The sequence below is a fragment of the Humulus lupulus genome, chromosome 3 (genome assembly GCF_963169125.1).
Source record: "Humulus lupulus chromosome 3, drHumLupu1.1, whole genome shotgun sequence".
NCBI lineage: Eukaryota > Viridiplantae > Streptophyta > Magnoliopsida > Rosales > Cannabaceae > Humulus > Humulus lupulus.
Window position 1 is genome coordinate 4,883,540 of NC_084795.1, and position 12,732 is coordinate 4,896,271.

General features: G+C 32.0%; 1 protein-coding gene and 1 non-coding gene across 2 annotated transcripts; both read right to left on the reverse strand.

The window, feature by feature from the left end:
- Positions 1–3,679: 3,679 nt before the first annotated feature.
- On the reverse strand, positions 3,680–3,873 carry LOC133827640 (U2 spliceosomal RNA). Its single transcript, XR_009890292.1, has one exon. It is a non-coding gene; the product is annotated as a U2 spliceosomal RNA (small nuclear RNA).
- Positions 3,874–4,490: 617 nt separating this feature from the next.
- LOC133820903 (amino-acid permease BAT1 homolog) lies at positions 4,491–8,364 on the reverse strand. Its single transcript, XM_062253469.1, has 7 exons — positions 8,225–8,364; positions 7,409–7,427; positions 7,097–7,316; positions 6,826–7,007; positions 5,809–6,098; positions 5,264–5,393; positions 4,491–4,838 (listed from the first exon to the last, which is right to left on the reverse strand). Exons 1-7 carry the CDS (start codon positions 8,347–8,349, stop codon positions 4,491–4,493), a joined length of 1,314 nt encoding a protein of 437 aa, XP_062109453.1. The 5' UTR covers positions 8,350–8,364.
- Between the last annotated feature and the right edge of the window lie 4,368 nt (positions 8,365–12,732).

The window sequence follows — 12,732 nt, forward strand, 5'->3', positions numbered from 1 at the left end:
TAGCCTTAAAAATGTCACATCTATACAAGTTTAATTAATGTGGGTTTGTGTTTTTCTTTTCTTGTAGATATGAAAAGGATATGCTAGCTTTCACATGTTGCAGCCAAAACCTTACCATGAATGAGCATGAAGAGCTTACAAAAATGAGGTATGAGAAGATCAATGCTAAAAGTACGAAGACTCCATGGGAATTGTCCCATGACACCAAGAGAAGTTGCCATATTTCTTGAGGCACTTGACTTGGATATCCATCTGATACACAAATTTACATAGTTGCTGGTAAAATTTATGGTAAAGATGGTCTCCAGTCGTTGAAACAAAAGTTTCCAAATCTGTCTACTAAGCTCAGCTTAGCAACAGAGGAAGAGTTAAGGCCTTTCATGAATTCACAGAATCGGCTTGCTGCCATAGACTATGTTGTGGCGTTGGAAAGTGATGTGTTTATTCACTCTAAACTAATTCTCCTCCTATATGGAAAACTATTGTATATATTCCACTTTAAGAGAGCTATATAGAATGATAACTAACATTTATTTTTATTTTATTTTTGTTTTTGTAGGAAAAATTTAGTGAAGCTCGTTGATGAATTAGACAAGGGTAACATAACTTGGGCAAGGTTTTCATATTTGGTCAAGAGCTTTCATGAGAATAGAATTGGAGGACCAAAACCAAGATCTACTTCACTTACTCGAAAATCTCCAAAACTTGAGGAGAATTTTTACGCAAATCCTTTTCCTGGTTGCATTTGTCAACACAAAGTCTAAGGTGTAGAGAAGTAGACCACCCCCAAATAAAGGGGAAAACAACAATTTTGAGTAGGTTATGTGAGGTGTTAACTTGTAAATGTGATAGGCATAGTGATTAATGATACGTGTACCCAAAATATAAACTTAAACATTACACATAGTGACATGACAATTTAGCTTAGTTAATCACATTTAATAAAATTGGGAGTCACTATTTTAAAAAGCAGTGACACGTCACTGTATGTAATGTTTGGTTGCATATTTTGGGTGCACATGTCATTACTCTAGTCGTAAGATACCACATATTTTAGGAATTTGAGCATTGGTTTAGATTTTTTCTTCTTAAATAGGTGAAGAGATTTAGTTAGGGAGTAGACTCTTGCTCCATATTATATTCGTACATATATTATTATTATTAGATTTTTTTAAGGATATTTTGAGTAGTTTTTGAAGAAACACGTTATCTGCTTTTCATTTCCAACTATGAATGAGTTTTATTTTGATTTGAATGTCTGTTGATCTCTTGTAATAAATAATATACATAATAATAATTATAAAAGAGTTATAAGCTTAAGAGACTTAACATATAAACCTTTAATTTTGTTAGGAATCTAGATTGGAGAATAGAAAAAAAATACACAAAATGCTTGTGCTAATTTTATTTTCTTAATACAAATTTTAAGTGAATTAAAATTAATAATCTCCGTATTAGCTCTAACAGATTATAAACATAAAAAAAATCATATGACATTAAAATTTGGAAAATAAGTTATAACAATAAATTTTGTCACTTCTAATATCATGGTTTAAGAAAAAACATTATTTTAATTACACCAAAAAGTAAATTGAATTTACCAATAATATAATAACTTACATATAATATATATAGTTTTTTTTATTGAAAACGTGAAAGGAAATACAATGGCTTAATAATACCCATTTAACATTTTAAATGAAATTTTTATAAATTACTATTTGTCAATAACTATTTTATGAAAAGCTCAAGTGACACACACCTACACTTTCTTCAATGCTCTCACTATGAGCTTTGCAATGCTATCATGTTATGATTTCAAATACAAAAAAGAAATGGCAATTGGTAATTAATAATTAAAATACGTCTAAGAAAATAATAAGCCACGTCGACTTTTGAAAACGTTATTAGGGAGTTGGCGTTTTCAATGCCACCACCTAAGAAATATGGAGAATTGTTAAGGAGTACTATTAGTGTCCAACAACACAAGGAGGTGGCGTACTGCTATTAGTGTAATTTAATATCGGTCTCATACATTTGAATTTAATAAATATTATGGGATATCGCTAACCAACTACAGAGTGTCACCTTAATGTGCCAAATAGCAACACTCAAGAAATATGTGAATGGCCAAATATATCATAAATAAAAGGAGTGTATGACATTGTGTGCTTAACCGAGTATGGCTTTATTGCAAAACATTCAGACCCAGTTTCAAATTTTGTATTAACAGGCTATTGATCATATCAGACAAGACTCATTGATTCACCCAAGACTAATCTACTCAAGAACTCTAGTGTATTATGATATGTACTACTAATGACTCAGATGGCTGACTCTCATGAATTGTAATTGTACTTCAATTGAGGTACAGTCGTATAGAATAAACCTTTTTAGCTCAATTTTATGTGTATGTGTTATGTCTTTCAAGAGGTTTTTCTGATGAAATTAATGGACTATGTTGTTTATTCTACTGAACAGCTGTAGGATTTTATGATTTGCTTTGAAATACTAAAACGTAGTATATGTTATGTTTATTAAGAGTCGAAAATCATTGTTTTTAATTTTTTTTTTCTTTTTTTATTTTTCGCACAAGAGAAATATATAATGACCTAAATTTATTACTTTTGATATGAACTATAATAGCCAGAGAAGCTCACTTTTCCAATATGTGTGGGGTTCTCTTATCATAACAGACAAAACAACTCAAATCCACTCCAAGTTGAGTGTGAGATGTTGGAGTTGTTGAAACTCACTTCTAGAAATATAAAGTTGAAGTAGAGTGAATTTCAAGAGAATGAGACATGTCTATCTCCCATGAATACTTCGTCTTATTTTCATGGTAGTACTCAGTTTCCACCACAAAGCTTAGATTTTAGGTGGCAGACAGCTAGCTTGACTTAAGAAGCATAGAAATAGGGGTTTGCAGCTAATACATGGTAAACTATTCTGCACTCTATAATTCAATCTGAAGTGTTTTGTTAGTTACAAGCATAGAATACCATACTTGATAGTATTAACCACATTGAAACTCATGGAATGCTACAAATTTAGGTTGGAAATGGGAAACAAGCAGTTAAAGTTAAACCCTGAAACACAATTGTGAAGCAAAATCAATATACTGGATTAGAATGTGGCAGTAGTAATCAAGTGTCTGAAATAAACTTACTAAGTTATGTACCGTCAGAGGTTTCTAATGTTCAGTTCTGTAGATGTTGTATCTGTTATAGACAGATGCTGTAACTGCACTCAAAAACAGTAGTTACTCAGTATGCAGTGAAATTCTATGCCAACTTTAATAGATGATAAGTTTTAACTGCACTCAAAAACAGTAGTTACTCAGTATGCAGTGAAATTCTATGCCAACTTTAATAGATGATAAGTTTTAACTGAACTCAAAAACGGTAGTTACTCAGTATGCAGTGAAATTCTATGCCAACTTTAATAGATGATAAGTTTTAACTGTACTCAAAAACAGTAGTTACTCAGTATGCAGTGAAATTCTATGCCTACTTTAATAGATGATAAGTTTTAACTGCACTCAAAAACAGTAGTTACTCAGTAAGCAGTTTTAACTGTACTCAAAAACAGTAGTTACTCAGTATTATGCCAATTTAATTTATTGTTTTCAAATTTGTGAAGATCCAATGGCTAAATTTTGAAGTTTGAACTATGGTTGGAGGGGTGCGCCAAGCCCATGCAGTAGTGCAACACATGCGACACCTAAGAGCCCCAATAGCAAGCTATTGTGGTGGACTCTTCCCCTTAAAAAATAAATTTAATATCGTGTGAGCCATTGGCCCACATATCAGATATTAAACTGATAAGAACAGATACTACACTTGATCTTAGCCAAAAGGCCGAGAAAGGTATGATTTGTTAAGTCAAAGGATTTGGGTTTTATAAGTCATTAATGGGCTGCTATTGTAGTTTGTAATCAATGTGGGAGTATTGAGACTAACCATATTCATGTAATTAATTGTACAACAGCTATATCATTTTGAATTATTACCATGGCTCAGCAAACTTTCACCGTAAGGGTAATTAAGAAAAACTACATCTTTATCGATCTTGCCAGTGAACAACATCCTTCTCAACCCAAATTTCAAGTAAAAGTGGCAATTCTCATTAAAAATATCTTAACTTGTTTTTACCTGAAACCAACTCTAAATATGATAATGTAAGTTCACCCTTATCCATGCTTTATCAGAATGCTTTGTTCTTTTTATAAATTAACTACCATCAGTTCCTATACTGATGATAGTGACTTTGAAAAGAGCTAAAACAACTGCATTTGATTCAAGGTGAAATTTGAGGTATTGGTTATGACTCCCTCACAAGTTCTTGAACATCATCAATGAATAAATCAACATTTCTGAGAAGTGTGGAGCCTAATTGGACTCATAAATAGTTGACTACATAATCATAGTATAAAAGGAACACTAATGCTTAAAGGAACAGAAGAAAAATGATTACAAGTAATGAAAATTTCATGCATCAATGTTGGTAAGTGGACCTCTAAACCAATGTCTAGCTCTCAAGAACCAAGAAGACACAATTAGAATGAACAAGCCACCAACTGCAACTGGTGTATAGTTGAGTGTCTCCATGGTAACTGGGAAGGCCACAGGCAATGAGAAGAAGATTGAGATGATTGCCACCCAAGTCACCGCAATCCAACCGACGAGGACTCCATATCGCCCCAAGTTAAAAGGTCCCGGGACAAAGGATTTGCGAGCCAGAGTTACCCTGAAGAAGATAGGCAAAGCATAAGAAATGTACAGTCCAATTGTAGCTATGGACACCATTGCATTAAATGCCACTATGCTTCCAAGAGACTGCAACCAAAAACAAAGATAATAATTAGTACATTTCAATTATGGATTGGGGGCATGGTGCATGAGTTGTATTGATAAACATTAAGAGCACAAATTGGTCTGCATAGTGGCCTATGATGGTCTAAATATTGTTATCACTATTCATATTAAGGTTGTTTGCATTGTCTGTTTTGGAGGTGATTGAACATATTAATAGAAATTGTAGCTTAAAAAAAAGGCTATTCTGCTTTCTAATCCTAATCCTAATCCTTTAGAGCCAAATTGATGTTTTGACTGTTACAAGACCAGGAATTTTCAAAGAACTCACCAACTCTGTATATGCTCTACAAACATTTCATCAACCCAAACTTTTTCTGTGATAAATTGGTTTGTGCTTTATATGGAGTTCATGTTTGTACTTATAAAACTTTAGTTGATATGATTACCGTAAGTGCCATGCAAAAAGATATTGAAGCAGAAAGCCAAACTGCATTTATGGGGACTTCCTGTTTGTTGACTTTATGCCAAAGTGATGAAAATGGCATGGCTCCATCTCTAGAGAATGCATAAGCCATCCTGAAAATATAGACTATACACAATCAAACATCCCTAGTGACTCAATAAAAATTATGTCTTTTAGCTTTTGTTTTGGTCAGGGAATCTTGTCCTTATCCTGTCCTAATTATGGTTAGTTTTGACTAGGGTGGATTAAGTTTGTATGTTGGAGCAGATGGCTATATAAGGCCATCATCTCTCTTTATGTAAGGCAGAGAATTACGAAGTAATAAAATATCATTGTTTATTATAAAAAATGTTCTTCTAAATCCTTCCTTTAGAGATTTCTGAAGTAGAAATAATATGCAATATGGATCATATCTAAAGACAACTATTGTTATAAGTTTTTAGATTAATCTTCGAATTAATTGATATAAATATATATATATATATATAAATGTGTGTGTTAAATAAAAGAATATAATGTTTCTTATACCTTGAGTTGCTAGTGATTGAGCTCATGCCACAGAAGAAAATTGCAACAGCAACCACTCCCAAGCAAACAATACCCCCAGCACCACTACCATATCTACTCTTAAATGCTTGGTAAAATATTTCAGCAATGGCATAACCACCAGAATCATTATTTTCATCCAAAAGGGATGTGATATTGGTTACAGCAAAAGTGATGCCAAGTATGTAACACAATCCAACAATGATAGAAATCCCAACAGCACTAATTATTCCTCTTGGTCCATTCTTATCAGCATTCTTGGTTTCTTCTGTCTATAATAAGAACAACAACAAGAATTAGTCTGACTCTTCTGCTACAGAGAACAAAAAATGGGGTCACTACACAAGTCAATTAGGCAAAAATGTCATATGCATCTTGGTAAGAAGTAGGCAAGGCAAAATGGGGCGGTGAGGCGGGGTCGGGGGCGTCTTTGCCCCGTTAAAAATGGGGCAGAATTCGAGGCGGGCTGCCCTGCTCTGAATTTTTTTTTTTTATATTCTAACCCAATTCTCTGATGCTACTTATATATATGCATAATACGTAAAATTAACATTTTATATGTGGTTTAGAATATCATTAATTCTAAATAGACTAGAAAGAATTGTAAATATTGAAAAAATATGTTTTATATAATTCATATTTATTTTTGTAAATTTTAAAATAAAGAAAACAAAATATAATATTTGAGAGTGTAGTTGATACGAAGTGTAAAAAATAAAGATTACAATAATAAAAAAAAATATTTAGGCTTAGGGAAAATTCTAAAATTATATTTTAATATTTCTTAAAAAAAAAAATTAAATGGGACAAATGGGGTGGGGCAGACCCGCCCCGATTAAGTCGGGGCGGGGCGACTCATCCCACTCCAAAAAACTAATCGGGATGGGGCGGGGTGGGACAAAGTGTTTGCTGAGCAGGGAGGGGCGGGGCAGACCTGCCCCATTTACATGCCTAGTAAGAGGTTGTTATATCTATGAGACAAGTATCAACTTTTCATACCATGTGAGCAGAAGCATCATAACCAGTTAATGTATACTGACTCATCAAAAGCCCAAGAATGAAAATGTAAACCGAGTTGCCGATTCCTTGCCCATTATCAGTGTTGAAGTGAGTGAAGACATATTTAACACTAGCTCTCTCAGTGGCAACAGAAGGAATGAGGATCATAAGAACAAACACTCCTAATAAGTAAGTGAAAATTTCATTAATTTTCAGTGAGAAATTGGAAAATGTATGGCACAGGCAGGAGAGGGAAAACTCTTGATCATACCAAAAATATTCCATGCAGCAGCCAACTGTCCAAAGAAAGATAACCAAGATATTGGAAGACTGTTTATGATAGCATGAAGAAGCAAAATTCCTCCATGGAAAGCAATGACTGAGTACTTTGAGGCCTCATATCCACCACCAGTTTTTCCACCAGTGCTGAGGAGAATGATCACTTGAATGAGCTGTGCAAGTGAAAAATCCACACTTGTTGTGACTGCCCACTGAAAATATGTAAAATACATGTTGTGTTATTACTTAATGATTACACAATGTTGAAGAGTTTGATTCTACAGTGCTTAGAAATCAGAAGTACCTGGCCAGCAATGTTGAACCTGCAATCAGTAAAAACAATGTACTTTATCAGAGTTGGATTTGGCAAAGTTGTTTTGTGTTAAAAATCAGTCTTTTTGACCCTATATAGGATAGACCAGACCCCAGCTCCTTAAAATTTGTTCTAATCAAGTTTCCAATGGAGAACATCTCATTTAGTCAAAGACATGCCTAAATAGGAGAAAAATGAAGCTAGAATAGTTTAATTCTCTTATACCATATTATGAAAGAAAATGAAATTGTATTGAATTGAATGAGTACAGAATACAAGTGACACCAATATATACATGACACAAAGAAGAATCAAGAAAAGTAAGATACAGTCTTATACTTAAGTAAACTAACTGTTTCAACTAATTTAGACATATAAAGTCCAGTACTAAGCTCAAAATTACTCTTAAGAACTTAACTAAACTAACTGATTAAACTAAATTATATATATAAGGTCTATTACTAAGCTTAAAGTATGTGCTATACTTAATTAATAATGGTGACTTTGTACTGTACAGGCATTACAGTCCTATACTTAACTAAACTAACTGTTTCAACTAATTTAGACATATAAAGTCCAGTACTAAGCTCAAAATTACTCTCAAGAACTTAACTAAACTAATTGATTTAACTAAATTATATATATAAGGTCTATTACTAAGATTAAAGTATGTGCTATTACAGTCTCAGAGACCCCAAATGAGAACTCTAAAAGTTCCAAGCCAGAGTATAAACAGTCAATTAGAAAAAATTGAAGAAAGACATTTTCTCAAGTTAAAAGTTAGAAAAAGAATATATTATTACATACCAGCCAGTTATCCATGAAGCAAATGGTGACCATTTTGGGCCAGCAAGCTTGGCACTCCAATAGTAGAGACCCCCAGAAGTAGGGTAAGAAGAACAAATCTCAGCCATGGACAAAGCAACCAACATGGAGAAAGAACAAGCTATAAACCAACCATAAATAAGAGACACTGGACCACCAAACCTTAATCCATTGTTGTATAGAGTGGTCACACCAGTGAGCACTGATATGATAGAGAACGAAAATGCAAAATTGGAAAGGACCCTGCAAAAATGACAGACACAACAAACCAAACCAAACCAGTTTAGAAGAAAACTCCAAGAAGATCGATCCATTTCAGTTCAAACCCAGTTTTGTACAAAGAAAAAAAATTACGAGAGATCACGGTTGAGTTCTTGCTTGTAGCCAAGCTCACTGAGACGAGCTTGGCCGGAATCCAGTGACCCATTTGCATTTTGACCTTGATGAGAAGACCTTTTTCCATTAGAAGACAACATGTTTGTTTGGCTAGTTTTCCAGGAAAATAATAATCCTGCCACTTAAGCATTCAGATTCAGTTTCGAGTTATACATTGACATCTTCTTGGGACGATAATAATATAACATTATATTAATATGCAGACTGGTTGAGTTGACATTTTCTTCTTTTGCATGTGTTTATATATATAAATATATATGATATATAATATTTATATTATTATATATGTGCACGTATAAATGTGCTCTTATATGATTGTAAATGAAGATGATGATATTGTGTATTATATCGTTAAAAAACTTGATTCTGATTTGTTGGAATTTGTTTCAGTTATTTTAAAATGTAAGAGAAAATCATTTGTGATTGTTCGAGAAATTCTTTAAATTTATCAGGCTGTGCCCAACTTCAACTTAGAAAGAAAAACATTAATTAAGAACTAATTGATCAAGAATAATTTATAATAGGCTATTTAGGTTTTTTACCCGAACTATTACATGTGCATTATCGTGCCCCCGATTTTTTTTTGCCGTTAAAAAATCCCCCGATCTATTCACAGTCATGTAAATTAAGACTTCCGTCCAATTCCGTTTATTTTTTGTAATAGGAGGATGATGTTCAAGATTGAAAACTTTGTTTTTGGTATGTGTAATGTTAACTAATCATGTAAACTTTGTTATAAGAGTAAAAATAAATAAATAAATATATATAAATTTATATGTAGAGAGGGATTGTTAATTAATTATTTAATTCTTTTTGTATACTTTAGAGTCTCACGTGTCATCCCAAATTATGTAAAAAACAGGCCACATCATCCTTCCGTTACAAAAAATGAACGGAATTGGACAGAAGTCCTAATTTACATAATTGTGAATAGACCGGGAATTTTTTTAACGGCAAAAAAAAATTAGGGACACAATAATACACATGTAATAGTTCAGGGGTAAAAAACCTAAATAGCCTTTATAATACACCAACTTACTTTAAAAAAAAAAAAAATCCAATAGACTACTTTTCAAGCAAACAGATGATGATACATAGAGTTTTACTTAATAAATAAAACCAATGGTGCGTTTTTCTATGAGAAGGAAAACTTAATTAATTATTATATTTTTAAGGAATATACAATTTTAGTACACTTGGTTTATCTAAAGAATACATATCCTTTTATTTAAAAAATAAATAAAATAAAGTTTATCACAAAATATACAAGGCAGTCGTGAGGAATTTCATGCCAATAATTTCCTTTTTAATATATTCTTTTAAATTTATTACATGTTACAATAATTGATATATACATTATGATACAAAACATGTTTTTAATCTCTAATTTTATTTATAAAATAAATCTTGGACCACCCAATATAATTCAAGGAAATATTTTTGGTGATTGCACAACTTCTTAAATTTGATTTTGACATGTGTTATCCCCATTTCCTGTCTTGGGCCCGGAACCGCGATCTAGGCCCACTAGCTGGGCGATTGAGGTTGGGCCCGACCCAGGTCCGTTTGGCAAGAAGTATGATTGACTTCGACAGCCCAAGTGTGGGCCCAGGCTCGGAAGGTGTACAAAAAGAATGATCCGGGACCTTCATCCGGGAGAGGTACACCTGTTTGGGGTTACAATCGGGATGTATGCAAACGGTCTCGAAGCCTGGTAAACGATCCGGGCTCCTGCTGGATGATTCGGACTTGCGGTAAATGAAGAGGGACAGAGGTAAACGAACCCGGGTCGAGCCCTTAGGGTTGACAGAATAAAGCATCCGTGATCCTGACTCCGCCCTATGAAGCGTGGGAGTTGTCCCCACATTTCTACGGAAAAGACTACCTCGGGATTGTACGCCGCTGGTTCAGACCTGTGCCGCCACTACTCTAGCTGATCTTGTTCCCTGAATCTGCCTCGTAACTCGAAATGCCCGGACCAAAAGCCGCAATTTGTCGGGTGATAAATAGGCTTTGGGCTGCCCCGATGGGCTCTAGTGAATGTTTGTCTTTTATGTTTTTATCATTTGTATTAGGCTTCTGATAGAGAAGTCAGTAATATTTATACCTTCATTGGGCCCGGGTCAGCCCCGCCCAAACCCAGTGCTCCTGTGAACCTATAAATACATGTAACAGAGCACTGGGAAAGAGATCTCTTTTTGGTGTGTATACTGTTACTATGCTAAAACAAAGAGAAAACTCCACTGTTATAGACTTTCTAAGCTCTAATACAATTGTCTCGTGGACTAAGGCTCATTAACGCCCCAACTACGTAAAAATCTTGTTTATATCTTCTAAACCCTTTATCATTAATCTCTCTTAACTTTTATTAATATATTTTCTGAAAATATCGGTAAACAACATGTAATGTTAGCAACACATCCTTGGTACAACCTTGAAGAAAAAAGAAAAAAAAAGTATCGAACCTCTTCACAATAAGAATTGACAAGAATATCACCACCAACACAGAGACAAAAATATCCCTAGGGGATTAGAAATCCCACCAAATAATTATAGAGACAATATATATAACATTACACATATTTGTATATAGGGTTTATACTTTTTTAGACTATGTGTTTTGCTTCATTATCTGTTTGGATCCTGTATTTTGACAAATTATTTTTTGGACCCTATGTTTTGTAAAATGGTTCAAATAAGCCCCTAAACCTAATTTTGATAAACAAAAAATTGAATATAACAACACAGTCTTAGACAGAATGACTGTATTTTTGTTCTGAGGTGTTAGTTTGATGAATTATTTGTTATTTTAATTCAAAAAACTTTGATCAAAATCAGGTTTAGGGGTCTATTTGAACTATTTTAGAAAATACAAGGTCCAAAAAATAATTTATTAAAACATATGGTCCAAACAAATAATGAGACAAAACACAAGGTTAAAAAAGTATAAAACCTTATATATATTCCAACCTTACTCTAGATTACAAATTCACCTAATAATAACATTACACATACTTACTTTTTAACAATGAATAAAGTTGAAATTAATTAGTATGCAAATGCAATCATGTCCCAATTAACATATTTCTATTTAAAAGAGAATTAATTAATTTTTAACTATTCATATTTTTAAAAGTGGGAAACAAAGTATACAAATTTTCAATATAATTTTTTGGGTAATTAATACGAGATATTTGTACATATAAGTTTTGCAAGAATAAATCTTTTGTGGGTTAATTGTATTAAAAAGCTGCTATGCGACACATGTGTCATGTTAAGACACTCCACAAATTGTGGTGCCTTTAGTACTGTATATAAACAAGAAGGTTTAATTAGTTTTATTTATAGAATTTATTAATTATTTTTATTAAATTTATATTAATTTCATATAAATTTTAAATAAATATCATATTTTAATTAAATAATTTATTTATTTTGTTTAAGTTTATGTTTTTTCTAATTTTTGAATTTCGGAATGATAACAAGAGATTATATATTATGTGTTTAATATAATATTAAATATTATAGGTGGATTTTAAATTTAAGTTTTATTATTTTAAAATAATTATTATTGTAAAATATCATTTTTTAATTTGTTTAATTATTTATTATTTTAAAATAATTATCATTATAAAATATCTTAAAAATATCATATTTTAATTTTTTTAATTATTTATTTTATTTTATTTAAGTTTAAATGTTTACAAATTACTATTAAATATAAAAACATTTAGTTAAATATAAGAATATTCCGTTAAATTCAACAATAAAAAAATAAAAAACCGTTAAAACCAATAATTTCCGTTATCTACACACTTATTATCTAGAAAAGATTAGTGTAAATTTTGTGTTCCTAATATCATTAATTTAATAAATGAATAATTAATATTGTTAATTTTAATAAAATATGTACAATATTATTGTATTGGTATATATATTTGTGCAAATATGTATATGTTTATTAAAGAAGTAAAGCAACTATATTTGGAAATAGTTTCAATTTTTTTTTGTCAAAATTTACCATATTAGATTAAGATTGTAAAAAAACATCATTACCTATAGGAGGAGGAAAGGTCTCTTCCAACCAATAAAGC

Bases quoted from the DNA above. Each gene is read 5' to 3' on its own strand.
- LOC133820903 (XM_062253469.1), bottom strand. From the start codon at position 8,349: ATGTTGGTTGCTTTGTCCATGGCTGAGATTTGTTCTTCTTACCCTACT. The intron at 7,008-7,096 runs GTATGATCAAGA...CTTACTTATTAG, and splicing joins TGCTGCATGGAATATTTTTG to GAGTGTTTGTTCTTATGATC. The intron at 4,839-5,263 runs GTAATCATATCA...TTTTGGTTGCAG, and splicing joins CTTTTTGCATGGCACTTACG to TCTCTTGGAAGCATAGTGGC.